General features: G+C 43.9%; 1 protein-coding gene across 2 annotated transcripts; it reads left to right on the top strand.

The window, feature by feature from the left end:
* The first annotated feature begins 17 nt into the window (after nt 1-17).
* Nucleotides 18-7,199, top strand: DNAAF10 (dynein axonemal assembly factor 10). Of its 2 annotated transcripts, XM_040553163.1 has the most exons (8): nt 18-232; nt 407-507; nt 1,621-1,751; nt 2,210-2,311; nt 3,628-3,743; nt 3,934-4,068; nt 5,458-5,555; nt 6,309-7,199. In XM_040553163.1, the coding sequence occupies exons 1-8, from the start codon at nt 41-43 to the stop codon at nt 6,514-6,516; spliced, it is 1,083 nt and encodes a 360-aa protein (XP_040409097.1). In that variant the 5' UTR covers nt 18-40; the 3' UTR covers nt 6,517-7,199. The 2 variants fall into 2 exon arrangements, with proteins under 2 accessions (XP_040409097.1, XP_040409098.1); XM_040553164.1 differs by lacking the exon at nt 1,621-1,751 and having other exon boundaries at nt 216-232.
* The last annotated feature ends 9,911 nt before the right edge of the window (nt 7,200-17,110 follow it).

Here is a 17,110-nt window from a genome sequence, read left to right as displayed (position 1 = left end):
CGCCGCGCCCGGCCCGCCCCGCCCCTTCCCGCCGGGCGCTATGGCGGCGGCGGCGGGGCCGGAGCGGCCGCAGGTGGTGGCGCACGTGCAGCAGGCGCTGAGTTACACGCTGTTCGACTGCAAGTGGGTGCCGCGCAGCGCGCGCCTCCTCTGCCTGGGCAGCGCCGCGCGCGGCACCGGCGTCGTGCAGCTGTACGAGCTGCGCGCCGGGCGCCTGGAGCTGCTGCGCGAGGTGAGCGGCGGGAAAGGAGGGGGCGGGGGGGGCGGCAACGGCCGCGCTTCAGCGCTGAGGGGGCGGCGGGGGTCCCGGGGTCCCGGCGCCTGTTTCCCCCTCCAGCCGCGCTCCGTGCCGGGCTGGCGGCCCCCAGGGGAGCCCGCTGAGCCCAGCGTGTCCTTTCCTCGCAAGATCGAGAAGGCCAAGCCCATAAAATGCGGGACCTTCGGCGCCGCCTCGCTGCAGCAGAGATACCTGGCGACCGGGGACTTCGGGGGGAGCCTCAACGTGTGGTAAGCGAGCCTCGTCCGTGCCAGCCGCACGGCGACCTGCCTGTTTTCCCCAGAAAACGCGGGTTCTGCGCAGCGGTTCGGTCGGTGCTGCCCCTCCTGTGTTCACAAGCACCTCATCGAGGCCCTTTTCCTGTAAAAGAGGCTGCTGCGTGGGTGCACGGCTGTAAGAGGCTGCGTTCAGCCTTAGTATTATGCCTGTGTTGCATGCATGGTCTTGATGGGTTTTCCTGGTCCCTCAGTGGTTTGTATAATAAATTTTTGTAGATAAAGTCAATCATTAATTAAGCGATAGGGTCCAAAAAGCACTTTAAAAAAAAATTACTATTGTGTTTAATTTGCCAAAGAGCTAACTATCGGTTCTGTTTTGATGGAATGCTGAGAATGGCGTGGATTTAGGCAGGACATCAGAAAGAGGTTCTTCACTGAGAGGGTGGTCGCACACTGGAACAGGCTCCCCAGTGAAGCAGTCACTGCACCAAGCCTGTCTGAATTTAAGAAGCGATTGGACTGTGCACTTAGTCACATGGTCTAAACTTTTGGGCTGACCTGTGCGGTGCCAGGGGTTGGACTTGATGATCCTTACGGGTCCCTTCCAACTCGGCATATTCTACGATTCTATGATTGGTCCCTCCTTGAAAGGAGATTAAAAATACAGCGTCATGAGGGATTCTCCAAGGATGAGAATCAGTGGGAAAGAGCGGTGAAACCCAGAGGTGGATGCAAACTTCCTCTGAAGGCCAGCTGTCAGCTAGGTGGGGATAGATGAGAGGTCGCCTTAAATGCTTACTGGAAGTAAAGCTAATGGGAGCATTTTGATCCGTAGTGTGATTTCCTTTGAGCCCAGCATAAAAACCCATTCCCGAGGGTTGCTGTGGTGAATCCACAACTGTTTTTACAAATGGAGAAATCCAGACCTGACCAAAAGCTTTCAGACCCGTCTAAAGAAGCAGCCAAAGGAATCAAAAAAGCGTTCATAACTTTGATACCTGTTTTTCGTTCCCAGAATTAATTTGAGCTCACGTACTTTTGTGCTCATGTTTCCTCTCAATTTTTATACAGATCCTGACTGTTAAGGTAAATGCCATATTGTCTGTTCTTTTCTTTCTTGCCTAGGAATTTAGAAGCTCCTGAAATACCAGTGTACTCTGTGAAAGGTCATAAGGAAATCATAAACAGTATAGATGGTGTAGGTGGCTTAGGAATTGGGGAAGGTGCACCAGAAATTGTGACTGGCAGTCGAGATGGTGAGTTAGTGACCTCTACAAGTCTTTTCAATTATTCCAAGAAAGCAGCCTGCAAGCTGTGATGGCAGGGGACAGTCTGCCATCTGAACTAGTTACAAACCTGTTGCAACTGGTTCTTGTATGAAGTCTGTCTTTTGAATCTTGTGTGGGACAAGTGATCTCTAATTCTTTTAGAAGCTATAGAGAAGCAAAAGATACTCTTGTCACTGAGCGTGGGACAGAAGGAATGCAAAGCAGAATAAACACAAAATACCAGCTAGAGAACATACATCCTTAGCGTACTTCTCGTTTGTTTCTGTTGTTTTGTTTTGCTTTTCTATCCACTAAACCAGTCTGGCTTTCTGGAATTTAAAGAGATGCTCCTGTGCTTTGAATGACCAGGCCGAAGAGCAAAGGCCTTTTCTGGGAAAATGAGTGCAGTGTGTCCTTAATACAAAATCCCCTCTCTTGCTTTACAGGGACTGTGAAGGTGTGGGACCCAAGGCAGAAAGACACTCCTGTGGCTAATATGGAGCCTGTTCAGGGAGAGAGCAAGAGAGACTGCTGGACAGTAGCATTTGGTAAGGTACCAGATAATTACTGTTCTCCCCTCTAATGTGACCGTGCTTTGACAATTATCAAACTATTTCAAGATGTTATGGAATAGTTATTTGTATGGACGAGTCAGTAGCAGGTTTTATTTTTCAACATTATCAAATTACCTGTTTTTAATGTGTTTTTCAAAAGATGTATGTTTTGTGATATTTGGATTTGGCCTAATTTTTTTACAGTCTTTGGTCAATCACTTCACAGAAAAGCTGTGCACACTTTATCCCTAGGTACTTTTACAGTCCTAGGTGTAGGAATTTAAAATTTTTGTGTCTAGGAATGTAAAAGCAGACAAGCTACCTTGTCCTAATGCATTGTAACTGTTGCAGTGCACTGAGAGCCGATCACTGGTGTAGCATAATTCCAACTGTCAAGCATTAAGGCATTAATTTAAGAGAAAATCCTTGAAGCTAGGAGCTAATTAAAGACAGCAGAGATGCTTCGCCTGGGCTCAGCATTCTTCCTTTGAAGAGAACAAGCTGTTTGTGTAGTACATGGGCTGGTATTTCTGGACTAGCTCCATTTCTGCCTCCAGACTCAGGCAGTAAGTTTTACAAACTGCTAATAAGTACATGGATTATAATAACAAAATTGATAGTAGGGAGGTGACATTTCTTGGCAAGAAAGTCCAGCTATAATGCTCCTTGCTATTGAGACCTTTGTCTTCTGCTTTGACTAATGGAGAGAAAAGCGGCCTCCTACTTTCTTCTGCTTGCTTTTGAGTTCCTGGTGGTTGAGCCAAGGCCAGGTCCATCCCGAGCTACGCACTGTCCACGCAGGCTAACTTCTCCCAGGCGCTGAAGCGCCTCCTTGAGCCTGTCTGCTGGGAGTCAGGTTTTGGAGGCAGGCTTCTGTGCTTGTGCGTCTGAGGGCTACTGTAACACTCAGGGCCTCCCTAAATGCCCGTGTCCGCAGAAGAGTTTTGTCCCTGAAACACTTCATGCGTGAGGGGCCGTTTAGTGAACAGCTGGACTGCTCTGTGCTGTGGTGCCATTGTCCTGCCTGGGGAGTGTGGTTTATAGCAGCTGAAGCAGTCTGTGCAATTTAGGCAGTGCTTGGCAGGGGAGTAAGAATTTGTTCACGCTGTTTAAAGAAACAGACTGCCAGTTCTGAAGCTGTGCTTTCTGTACCTTTCAGGTTAGAAAACTGGCCTGCTTGTTCAATCTTACTGTTCCAATAGTAATATTTTTCTGGCGTAAATGTAGTTGAAATTGCAGACTTACAAGATCTGAAATTTATAGCCTGAGGAGGGTTTCTGTATTCTAACCAATTCTGTCTCTGTGTCCAGGTAATGCTTACACTCAAGAGGAGCGTGTTGTTTGTGCTGGATACGACAATGGGGACATTAAATTGTTTGACTTAAAAACCATGTCACTACGATGGGAGACTAACATTAAGAATGGGGTAAGGTACCATGAAAATAGGGTTTTGTTCCAGCTTCAGTGTATCCGTGTTTTTGGGTGATCTTGTTAAGTCCAAGTTGGTGGTGATCTTGTTGTAAAGATGACCAGAGATTTACAAATCACACAAAAAATATTATTTTTAGCAGTAGCTAACTTGAAGGCTGAATACACTTATTTTTATGCATTTCCAGGTTTGCAGTGTGGAGTTTGACAGAAAAGATGTAAATATGAACAAGCTAGTGGCTACATCACTCGAGGGAAAATTTCACGTTTTTGATATGAGGACTCAGCACCCAACTAAAGGCTTTGCTTCTGTTTCAGAGAAGGTATGGGGAGACAGATAACTTCTTAAACAAGACAAACTTTTGCAATATATGCTGCAAAAGTTGTTGGAAGCACTGCAGGTTTAAAATTACTGTCTTTGGTAGGTAAGAGGTGCACAGGTTCCTGGGAACAAGCTGTGCAGTGGCGTGGCTGGTGTGGCCCAGCTGCAAGCAGCAAAAGGGCTCCTGTCCGTCCTGCCAGTGCTCACCGAGGCTTCCTCTCTTATACCTGGATTTTGGGGCTTCTCTTGTCTTTGGGTCCTGTTGCAGTTTCAAGTTTTTGCCCTCAGCTGTGCCCCTAGTCTGGGAGTCTTGTGTATTGGAGGAGTATATCAAAGTAGGATGAGCGTGCAGATTCAAATCTTAAATATATCCAAAAATAAAGTGAGCCCACTGCAAATGTTGTTTTATCTTGCTGTCACAAGACCTCATATGAGCCACAGAAATCATTATTTTTCTTCAGAACCAAATGTTTTTGGCTTGCTATACTGAGGGTGAGCGAAAGGAATATGTAGGGGAGACGTAGGGGCCTGGAGGCTCTTGAATGTGGAGAACTTAAACTAATTTTTTTTTTTGTGGTTAAGTTCTCCAGGACTGCCTAAATTAGAAAAATAAGAATTTCAATTTAGTACCTTTAAATTCCTATTTTCCACATCACCAGGCAAAGCAGATCAGATGTTGGAAGTACTTTGATCAGATAACACAAAATTATTTGCTGAATTAGAGTTTGTAATACTCAAAATATAAAAGTGGAATTTCTTATCTTTCCTTAGCTGCATCTAAGTTTTTCTTTTTGGATGCTTGTAGGCAGATATGCATAAGGTCGGGCTACGAGTGTTGGGGGTTTTCTTCAGGTGATTTCTGTTGCTGTGCGATCTTCTGTGCCCTGGCTGAAATATAAATGTGAATTGTAGGTGTGTGTGTTGTGTGTTTGCACAGTGTTTGTAGTACGTTTGCTTGCAATAATGATTTTAAGAGATGTCAGACATTGAAACTCCCCTTGTGGTGACCATGTCACTTAAGAGCCTGGGAATCAAGTAGTTCTAGAACGGTTCCAGAGGAACTGCCGCCATTTCACCTCTGTTTAGCTTTGCTCAGATGGCCCAAGAAGCTGAAGTATCCCTGGTGGCCTTGGTAGGGCCGCTGCCACCTTATCTCTGCAGAGGAATGGGGCGCGTTGGGGACCTGACTTGGCCTTTTTTGTGTGGGGACTGGCAGGAGGAGGGGAAGGGGCCTCAGAATGGACGTTTCAGTGTCCACCGTGAGAAGGATGGGGTCTTCTCGTACAAGCGACTCCTGTTTAAGAGTCTGTGTCCTTGTGAAACTCATCTGTAAATGGCTTCTATACAATGCTGTTTTTTTTTTTAATTTATTTTTTATTTTTTTTATTAGGCCCACAAATCCACCATATGGCAGGTTCGGCACCTACCACAGAACAGAGATATATTTATGACGAGCGGAGGAGCTGGGAGCCTTCATCTCTGGAAATAGTAAGTGATCACTCTCCAGCCTACAACAGGGGGAATAAGAAACCAAAACAACGTTTTTTTGTTTTAAGAAGGAACCTTCCTGAAAATGATGAGCAGGGTCCTGCTTCCAAGCTCAGAATATCAAGTTAAAATTATTGCTTACAAGTACAGTAGAAATGGTGATTTTGGTGTCAGTACTCAATCTGGAATCCTGAATTGATTCCTAAAAGAATGAGATTGACAGCAGCACAGGTGAATTTTGCCATTGTCACTTTTTGTAACATATTCAAGATCTAATTATATCGTCAGTTAACATGGTAATAAATGGAAGAAAATAGATTTCTTGAAGTTTTTGTATGGTTGCAGTTGCATCTTTGAAAAATATTGAAAGCCTGGGCTTGTAATGATTCTTGTCCTAATGTCTTATTATAGCAAAATAATTTAATCATCCCGAATGTGAAGTGGGCGCATTAGTTTTCAGAGGGGTAGCTCTGAGATGAAATTTTCTTGCCCATGGCAAAAGCCAAACTGTTAAAAAATAAAGGGCTATAGGAGAGGCAGGATTCAGAACTTCCTACCTCATTGTTTTGTCATGAAATATTTGCTAAGGATGTAGCATGGATATAGCTAGATATGATGGCTCATTATTTGGAAGATGTTTCTTTGCCTTATCTTGAGTACAGCCTCTTTTGTGTGGTCTTTTGCAAACAAAATGATGACGATGTGTTTGTGTCGGTAAATGTTAAGTGCGTGTTTTACTTTTCTTATTGCCAGCGAGTACCCTGCTCAGCGCTCAAAGAAGGATTCTGAAGGAGCTGAGATGGGGGTGGCAGGTTCTGTCAGCCTCTTGCAGAACGTGACCCTGTCAACGCAGCCGATCTCTAGCCTAGACTGGAGCCCTGACAAAAAGGGGCTGTGTGTTTGTGGTGCCTTTGACCAAACTGTGAGGGTACTGATAGTTACCAAGCTTAACAAAGTCTGACAGGAAAACTTGTATCTCTGATGAGAAAGCAATATAGTTTGCAGTCTGTAAATATGGGAGGGAGAGACCTCCTGTTTCTAATTTAATTTCTCCCTTATTAAAACTGGATTAAAGAAATAGAAACCAGATCTTTCTATTGAAAGTTCAGATACGTGCACTTAGAGTTGTTTGGCTGATTGTGCTGTGATGACTTGAAGCGGCCTGGGCACGCAACTTTCACCTTCTGGAAATGTGAATTTACGTTAAAACAAGATGTGCCTTTGTGTTAACGCAGCCTGTAACTTCAGCGATAACTTGAAATTGCTTGTGTTCATTTTAACCGCAGCGCAAATCTGTTGGTGCTTGTTAAATGGTCTGGCTCTTCTGCATATAGTATTGTCCATATGCACTCATGCAATGGGAACTACTGTGTGCTCCCCATAGGAACTCTTTGTGCTTGTTAATTAGAATATTTGTTAAAGTGACTTAGAGTTCTTTAATACATGATAGAAACTATAATGAATACTAAAATATTCAGGTTTAATTGAGTAGACTTCTTATTGAAGATCGTATTGCAATTAAACTATTGAGCAAAATGCACTGTTTTACCATTTTAGTTTGGTTTTGTAACAAGTTTTTATGTTCTGTTGATTTTATATCTGTTTTTAACTTTGTATTCTACAAATAAAATTATATGGAGTGTTGTCTTGATATAAACAAAATATGTTATTCAAACATTTGGAGATGTAGGGAAGGAATAGACTTCTGTAGGTTTACAAGAACAGCCTGTAATACTTAGAAGTTCATCATTTTGCAGCAAAAGTTACTAAAACTTAACCTCCCTCTTGAAAGAAAATTTATAAGCTTGCCAAATCACTACCTTTTTTTTTTATAACATTCAGTATTTCTTCAAAACCTGCTGTGACACAGTAGCTTTGTGCTGTAGTTGCACCTGAACTCTCTGTAATTCCTCTTATTCACAGTGTGTTTCTGATTTTAACTGTGTATGTTGCTGCCAGCTGTTTTAACAGGCACACCCACTTAGCCTCTATTTGTGTGTGTGTGGTGGGGGGCTTCCTGATTTCAGCAAGCGTTAGTCATTTCACTGGTCGCTTTCTTTGTATGGCCTTGTTTGTGTAAATGCAAGTTTCAGGTAAAAGTATTCAACTGTTTTTGAAAACAGATTGAGGTGAAAAATGTAAACTTTGTCCATGCCGACAGCAAAAGTGCCCTTGTGTCCATTTGTGAAGAAGTTCAGTTTTCTCAGGCTTTGGAATGAGGAATTGCTCTCTGACAAATCCAGGTGAGCTGTCTGCGCTGCTTTTCCTGCCTGGCTTTCTGCTGACTGCTCCTGACAACTAGAGGCTGCTTGGCAGGGAGAGAGGCACCAGGGCTGTGTCTGTGCTGGTCCTGCCACCAGCTGGTTTCCAGGCAAGATGCAGGAAGAAAAGGCAACAGCAAAATACTGAAGATTAAAGTAGAGGAAGTGGCAGTTGGGGAAGCCGTGTGGAAGCCAAAGGCTGTTGAAATTGGAAAGGTGAGCTGAAACTGACCCAGAAGGTGAGGAGCTGTGGCAGAAGGGTGACACTAAAGCCAGGATGAGGTAGCGGGAGAGATGAAAACTCACAAACCTTGCACTGGGAGGAGTGCGCAAGTTGCTGGGGGATAGCCGTGAAATCTTACAAAGCTACCTCTCTGTTTGGGGGGCTGGTGAGTTCACTGCTGCAGCAAGTCACGTGCTAGAGGGCGAGGTCGGTCCAAATGTGCTGATGGATCCACGCTGGACCTTGCTATACTTGTATGCTATTACTGTTTTACAAGTATTTATAATAAGAAATTACATGTCTCACCAGCTTTCCAAAACCTAAAAACATCCCCCCCCCCCAATAATGGCTTGGCATTGGGATAGCAGTCTGAAAAGTGGCATTGGGATAGCTAAATCACAAATTTAAGAGAAACAGGACTCGGAATTGCCAGTGCATTGTCAGTTGGCCCTGTCTTGCAGATGTGGGGCAGAAGGGGACTAGCTTTGGACTGAGAAATTTGCACTTTGCCTCTGATCTTAGAAGATTCCAGCTAAATACAAGTGAGACAGAGTTCTCTTGGGTATGTTAACTGGAACAAAAGTTTACTTCTAGTAAAAGAGCAATTAGATTTGACCAGTGGGGATCTGCCCCACCACGAAGGAGGCAGCTTGCTTGGGTTGGCAGTGGGAAGGTGCCTTGCATGGCCAGAGCCGTGGGGATGCCTAGCGAGGAAGGTTTCCAGTGCTGTGGGCAGGCACCGGAGCTGCTGAGGTTGTGTCCAGAGTTTCAGGATCCCTGAGGAGGAGCTAAGGAGGTCTGTCCATCTGTCAAAAATGCAGCTCTAACCTCTGGTGTGGCGCAGGGACACACACAGGTTTCATTCTGGCTCAGCAAGCAAGCGGCAGGTTGCGTAGCATGTGAGATGTGTATTGGCCCACAAGTGCTCTTTCAAGCAATGTAGGCTAAAGATTCTGGCAGAAAGCAAAGATTTATGAGATCCAGCTGTCTTCCTGAGACTTGATGGTTTGCTTGCAAGTGTAATATTTAGCATACTTTTTTTTTTTTTTTGACACAAGTAATCCCATCTGCTTACATACATAGCATAACAGTGAGAGCGTATCCTGAAATTATTTTAAATGTTGTCCCTTTTAGTGTGCATCTTGGGTGGGAGGGATTACGGGGAACCATTGCTCTGCAATCTTGGCTGCAGATTTCTTCGGAAAGCTGGGATCTGAACTTCAAAGAATCAGTTCAAGCACTTGAGTTAAAATGCATTGTTTAAAGATGAGCTTCATTTGCTTTGTCCTGCAAATGCTTTGTACTCGCTGAAAGGTACACTGGGCAGCACAAGTTTGTGGAAAATGTTTTTTCTCTTTAATAGCAATTCTGAGTGAAGTACAGAGTGAGGGAAGAAAAAGCTCTCAGTGTAGGTACCTGTGAGCAAAACCAAACAACTGCAAGTGCAGGACCAGGCTCTCAGTGGTATTTTCTGTTACATACTTGGCCTGCAGCAGCAATTTTCCCTTCCTTATACAAGCAACTTCAGGGAGAGCTCCTAGTGAGCCTAGATAATGGTAATTAAGAACAAAACCTAAAAAACAGCACTTCTTAGTGCTCCGTGGGCCTCAAAGAAGATTAAATTTGTGCTACCTCTAGGTGCTTAATTATGGGATTCATTTTATTTGTTACTTTGAGAATGAAGGAATGGTTTTCCCTCGTGAGTAGCTTGTTTCATGGAAAAGTGACAGCCTTGCATGGTGAGAGTTTGCAAAAAACTAAGAGGAAAGCGTAGACAAGTGATAGTGCTGCCCCTGTTCAGGAAAGGTGAGTGGCTGTTTCTGTGTACCTAAAAAAAAATGAAAGGTAGTGGTTGGAAGAGAAGAGCTGCTGCCAGTGCCTGTACTATGCTTCATCTCCTCAGCAGATTGAATTTCTGCTTCTCCCATGCTAAACAAGAAACTTAAGCAGACCAAGAGCTGCCCATAGCGGCCTAGCCTGTTCTATTTATAGCGCTCCCCCTCTCTTGCTGAAGACTGGCACCTTGCCTCTGCAGCCTGGAGGCTGGGGAGCTGAAGCGTGTTCTAAATAAAATCATAACGCATCAGGGATGAAATGCACGAGTCCCCTCTGATGCAGTACCGCGGCATGCTCTGGAAAACCCCTGCTTCGTCCAGGGGCTGGGAATGGAATGTGCTGCTGAGTTGTTTGGCTTTACCATCAGCGACCACATTTACTAAGTATACCTGCTTGGCAGCTCTCTCCTGCTTCCTGTGCAAATCATCCCCATGCGCACGTGGCAGAGAAGAACCTGTTTATGGGCATGACTGCAAACAGAACATAGGTATGTGTCACACAGTTTTTTATCAGGTGCCACCCAGATCCCTGGCTATTACAAATCAGGGGCTCTTCTTTCACATCAGTTACCTTGACTTTCATCATTCATACGGATCCTTGGAGATTTCTGCTCTCCAAGCTTTCTGTGCAGGTAGCCTATGTGTGGTCTATAGCATATACTTTCTGTCACCAAAAAAATAAATTAAGGCTTATCCATGCCTTGGGTTGAATTTCAAGCAAAGTAACACAAGTGATAACTCTGTAGGGGAAGCCTCAGTACAGTGTGCTGGTGAGGGAGATGAAACATCACCTGTTGTCTCTGACTTCTCCAGAGTTCACCCGTGATACGGAAGGTATTCAAAACCAGCATCAAAAGAACCATCAGACAAAAGAAAAGGACTCTCTGAAAACTTTTGGAGCACGCCAGCATTTGAGGAGTTACCCCAATAAAGCAGCCATTGTGCTGGTTGATTCAGGACTACAGCATGAGGAGGGGCCACTCCTAACAGGCAGCCTGCACGTGGCAGCCCTGCCTTGGAGACCAGCTCGATTTTAAGCGGGATCACAAGCTACGCTGGCTGCTCTCTGAGCCAGATAGCAAGCCCATCGCTGTTAGCTGGGTACAGCTGCAGTCCCCGGAACAGATGTGTCTGCTCCAGTTTTCTCTGCCTCCAAAAGATCTGCTTCCTGCCTGCCTGTACTCCCAGGCCCGCAGGATGTTAGTAACTCTCTCCCCACCCTCAGTCACCATCTCTCTGTGCGGGGCTACAGAACCACACGGCGGTAACTCCAAGTTCCCCTCTCTGGGCCTGTCAGTAAGAACAGCCTGTCCAGAACGCGCACGCGGGGCTTCCCGTCCCACAACAACAGCTTCTTCCTCTCTCGTCAGCGTGCAAGAAGCCTCCCAAGGTTGCCAGCCTCTCAGGATGTTTCCTGATCAGAACATTACACCCTGACCTTAAGCGTGGCAGTGAACCTGAATGTTTTTCATCACTATAAAAAGCCCGTCAGCAACATAAATAAACACAGGCAAGCTCTCCTAGGTTGCTTGGGATTTTAAGGTTATGAAACAGTGATGACACTCTGAAGCTAGAGGACGTGTAGTTTGTAGAATGGCAGTAAGGCCCACAGTACTTTAAGTAAAGCACAGGTTCTCCAAGTCCCAGCTGCTTCCAGTTTTTCCTCTCACAGTTCGGGACTGCCTACATGAAAACCCCCCACTAGCTACGTTTGTGTCTCAGAAAATACTTAGGACCCGATTTTTATTATTTTTGTGTGTTAAAGTTTCTATTAACACAGCATAAACGTGACTTCATTCTCACTTTGCACAGAGTGACCACGTGTGGTGCAAAGCCTTAAATTCTTATTTGTGGATTTGCTGGGGGCTAAGGAAGCTGTGCCCTCTTACCCCCTTCCCGATGTCCTAGTGCGTAACACGACTGTGCGCCTCTCCTGCAGCTGTAGCTGTTTATGGCTCTGATTTTGCAGGGATGTTGCTCCAGCATCTGTCCATCAGAAATATTCCAACACTAGTGATGCGCTCTGTTTGAGAGGCTTTTTCCCTCCTGCTCTCTTCATTTTTTTGTCTATTGGAAGATTTCTGAGACAAAGGCAATTTTTTCCTGAGGGTTTACAGCTTGGAGCACCACGAGGCTCAGGTTTCTAGGCAGCACTGCCGAAAAATAATAAAATGTAGGTGCAGTTAATGAAATCTGCTCAGTTCAGGTGCATCCCATGCTAAACCTTTCATTTTCTGAGTCATCAATCTTCCTGCAGAGCTGACAGAATTTCTCCTTCATGTTTCTTGCTGGTGTAGCTCGACCAGGCAGGGCTGCCTGCTCAGCAGATGTGGAGACAGACCCCTCCTGCTGCCTTGCAGAAGCGCGCAGTGGCACAGGCCTCTGGCATCTTCCTAGCCATCAGCGTTTTCCCTTCCTGACATTCATATTTTCTTCCTCCCACATCTGCTGTTGCAGAACGTGTGACAAACACAAAAGCAGCCACGGTGGGTTAAACCAGAGCCTTCCAGCCCGGCGTCCTGCCTCTTCGGGGGACGTGCGCAGGTAAATAAATACCAAGGAAAAAATCCTTTAAAATGACAACAGCAATTTGGGTCCCAATTTTGATTTACTCCTGAAACTGTCCCAGGCTTCATGCTAAAATGAAGTTGGAGAATGAAATATATGGTTCTATTGAGTTTATGCACAGAAGCTAGGTAGCGAGAATGGTGGAATGCTAATGCCTTTAGAAAAAAAATCTCAATTTCTAATACAATTTACTTTTACAATCTTAGTGAGAGAGACAGCTATAAAAATTACAGCTTTACATACTAATTGGAAAAAATGCAATCTTGGAACAGTATCAGAATAAATACTCCACGCATGGTAGATTGCTTTCCATTTATTTCTCCGGTTTTCATATATAAATACATATAACCTAATAGATATATCTGCATTCAGCAAATAAAGCTTTGTACGTGAAGTAACCAGATACGGTACGCAGCACTTCACCACATCCTGTCATTTAATCTAGCTGGCATGAACACAAGCTCTTTTGATCTGTGCTAACTATCTTTATCTCAGCAGAGATCTCAGCCTCCCTATCTGTTATGTTCAAAAAGCTTTAATCAGGGAGTTTAAGCTAGTCTTATTGAATTATATTATTTTTCCTCCCTAAAACAAAGTTACATCAAGCTCAGTTTCCTTTTTTCCATGTACTTTTACATCTGTATTTTGATTAGGAATGTTATGTTTTCAAAAGGGAAAAGAGTCTGTGTTTAGTATGTTTAAAGCCATTCTAATCTAATTTGAGTGCAGGAAAAAAAAAAAGACATTTCCAGAGCATTTTAACTGAAAGGTGAGTCTAAGTTCACCTGAGCCTGGAGTGCCACATACACTACCCCCAAGTCCAGCAGGCTGTATCACAACAGGGAAAATTTTTGAGGCCACACTTCTTTTCCATTGTCCTGTGTCACTGCTACAGTGTTTTTGTTTGGTTGGTTTTTAGCTCCTGAAGATGCGAGACATCCCTGGGGTTAGCCTCAATACTCCTCACTAGTGATTGGGGCACAGACCTGACAGGTCCGATATCTTGGTCCATCTTCCTTGACTCGCTGTATGCCTTGTAATAAATCACTGAATTCTCTATTCCTGCCTTGCTTCCCTGCCCCCTCCATATATCTGATCTCTGCAGAATGCAGGCAGAGATGTAAATTACCATAAAAGTGCCAGTGAGCTGCCTGTAATTGTCCTTTTGCAAGTGTTTGTCTTGTGATGTGCCAGGGACACAGCAGGTACTCACCCCTCGTCCACTGAGTGGCAAGCGCAGGCAGGCAGGTACCGGAGAGCAGATGGATGCTGATGCTTGAGCTTACTCCTGCTACACGCTCCTCTGGTAATTTGTTGATCTGACCATTGAACAGATTATAGAGAAACAGGCCTCAAAATCACAAAATGCCTGTCCCAGAAATTTCTTTACATGGCTGAGGCCTTCAGACACTAGTGCACTACAAAGACCAGGATCTCCCAAACTGGTCTGCTTGCCCTGACCTGGAATTTTAAAAGGTATCTTCTGCTACTCTGCTTTTTAATGACATTAGCCATAACTTTACTTCAGTTGTGAAATGGTTTGCAGGTCAGGTACCCAGGTGCAGACTAACTCATTCTTTAAATAGTTTAAATGTGATGTTGCACAGTTTTATACAGACACTCTTTTTTAAACCTAAGCTACAGACTGACCAGAGGTAGCACAACATTTCTCAGTTTAGTTTTAAAATACTGTAGCTGTATCCTCACCAAATTAAATCTCATTTTAAGTCTGAATTAGTTTGGCATTTTCAGCACAGCTAGTGAATCTCTGGAGGTTTAAGGGACTGCCAGAATAAAAGGGAATGCTCTCTGTGCTGGCGTGTACTGCCTTTCCAGTAATTGATAGAAAGGGCTTGTGGTGGACACCTGATAAAAATATCCACTTAGGCTAAATTATTTAACAAAGTATTTCTGCTGCTCTTGGTAAAAGTCATTAAAAGGCCAGAAAGAGCAGTTAGTGTCAGAAGAGGCTGGACTTGAAGACAAAGCAATACCATTCCTTTATTTTCCTTTGTTAGGATGACTGTAGATGCCTGTTGTAACTGTCTTTTGTTTCTGGTCTGTTTTTACTATTTGAACATTTATGCTGCCAGTGACTCATTGACCCTTTTGTTACAAGTGGCTTCTAGCGTCCTTCTTTGGATTTACACCAGATTGTCAGAAGAATGCTGACTATTTTTGTATTCATCTTGTCTTCTACATGAGCATCTTCAAATGCTGTATGAGCTTTTTCAGTGGCATTATTTTTCTGGGCCTTGGAGTTGCCACAGCTGGTCTGTACTTCAGGCTGTGGTGCTTAGCATGACCCAGGCTTAAGTGATCAGAAGTAGAACTGCATATTGTTGGTTGGAATGAAATTTTAAACTCATCTGCACAAACAACTTGATTTGGACATCAGCTACACTGGCCATTTTCAAGGCACCCTGGATGATTTTTTTATTACAGCTTTCCTGTTGCTGTGGATGCAAAGTGGGGGCTTTGTGTAACACTGCCAGGGTCCATAAAATCATCTCTCAGTCCAACAAGCAGGTCTGTGTGCAGCCTCTCTGGCTGAAGATCTCATTCCTTGTGAATCTTTTCATGAACAAGGTGGTCATCCATGACCTTGCTGATCTTTCACAGTGTGCACAGCCACTGCTAATGCTGCGTTTTGTGGCGTTAGCTACAAAGGGCAGAAGGATGGTTTGCCAAAGCTGGGAATCCTGATGGTTGTGGGCAGAGCTGCACCTGGGTGGCTCTTTCGTCCTGCCCAGCCCATGGCATTGGGCCATTCCTTACTGCCTTCTGCTGTTCATCTTGTAGTGACCGGAGTTCTGTGAAGCTCTGTGCTGTCACACAGTCCCTCCTTGGGAGTATGGAGCCAGTGTTGGGATTGATATAATTTCCCGAGCTGTGATGTCATCCAGCTTTTGGTGAACAGCGAGGGCGCAGTGCTTTTTTCCGCGTGGTTGGCTGAGCTAGGGTTTTTAGTACGGATGGCCTGCCTGCCAATCCAGATTACTGAGTGATCCTGGAGGAAGGTGCTGAGAAGGGAGAGTGGGTGTAACCACCTCTCATCCCCTTCAGAGTAACATGGGATGCTTCAGCTGCCCTAAGTGACTAAAAGCTGCTCCCACCTATGTAGAGCAACACTGTTACTGTTTCTGCTTTATGAGATTTTAATCATAAGGCACGTTTCAGAAGACAATAAAGTTTACAGATAATCTGGAGAATTTCATTGTAGTATAATTTAATGAGTTTCATTTTCCTTTCAAATATAATAATATCCAAAGGAGGAGTAGCGTAATTAGTAAATTGTATCATTCAAACCACAGGAACACAATTGAGGACTCAACAGACATTAGAAAGAGTAGAATAGGGAGAGAATTTGGACAAAAAAAATGAACAGACTGCAGCAGACCATTTTTTTGCACTGTTGAAGCTGACACAATCTTAGAATTTAGCACTGGGGGTGTCCGAGGACATTAGGGCAGCTTGAACACAGTGGTCTGACATAAGGACTGTACAAAATCTGTGTTTCTCTGGAGCTCTGATTTTCACCTAAGCTGTGAAAAGCCTGCTTAATCGAATGCACAATGGCAATTTATTTGTAATTCTCAGCAAGTCTTCTTATGTAGTCACTGGACACCGTGGGCTTCTGCTGATATCGAAACACGTGGCTTCTGTCATGCTTGGAAACATCTTTAACATCTTGGAAACATCTTTTTATCTGGAAACATAAAACATCTTTATGACGTTTGGCTGTGACTTAAAAAAAAAAACATCAATGTCACTATCCTTGATATGGTGAGTAAATACTCTTATTTGTCACATTTTAATTGAAAATGCACGTTAGATATATGTTTACCAAAAATGTTCTGTTAAAAAAGCTCAGATATTGTTCCTCATTCTTTTCATGAAAGGCAACAAAAAGCTTTCTTTTTCACAAAATCTGTGGGCCTCACCCTCAAGGTGAAAAGTCAAGGCAGTTCAGCATTTTGAAAGAAATGCTTATAAAATATTACTGCATGTCTTAAATACAGCAAACATGTTTATCTTAAAGAATTATAGTCCTGATGAGAATACTGTAGGTGACCTCAGAACAGAAATCCTTCTGCTTACACGTAAGCATTATGGTTCCAGCCAAGTTGAGACTACAGGATTTGGCCTCCATGTCTGCTCTGCAAAGAACATTGACTCTGAAGGGGTCGATATATAGCGTGCGCAATGAATGAGATAAATCGTAATAAAGGAGTAATTACGTTAAAGATGCCTGTCATTTTGACTGTTTTGGCGAAAATATTTAGGATTGTTTTATGTTGTTTTGGGAATGATAGAGAAAAATCAATAATCATTCACAGTCCTCTCAAATGAAATGGCTTCCATTAAGTACTGGATGGCTGTATAGCTTTTCCTGGATAGATTTTTGTATAGATATCCACACATAAAATCATAATATACTTTCACAGTGACACCAACATAAAACAACTGAATTACATAAGCTGTATTCAATCATATTTTGGCTGGGATAAAGACAAACCCTTAACTCCTCATTCACTGCTCTGAAAAACAAACAAGCATAGCAGCCATTTTAGGCAGAAAACAAATACATAAATACCTAGCAATCTTCTTAGTGAACTGCCTCTAGAAATTCCAAGATCTATGGCACTTAAGTATACAAACTCTCGT

Source organism: Cygnus olor, chromosome 3 (assembly GCF_009769625.2).
Source record: "Cygnus olor isolate bCygOlo1 chromosome 3, bCygOlo1.pri.v2, whole genome shotgun sequence".
Classification (NCBI taxonomy): domain Eukaryota; kingdom Metazoa; phylum Chordata; class Aves; order Anseriformes; family Anatidae; genus Cygnus; species Cygnus olor.
Note: the sequence above shows the minus strand (reverse complement) of the source record. Positions and strands in the feature narration are given on the sequence as shown.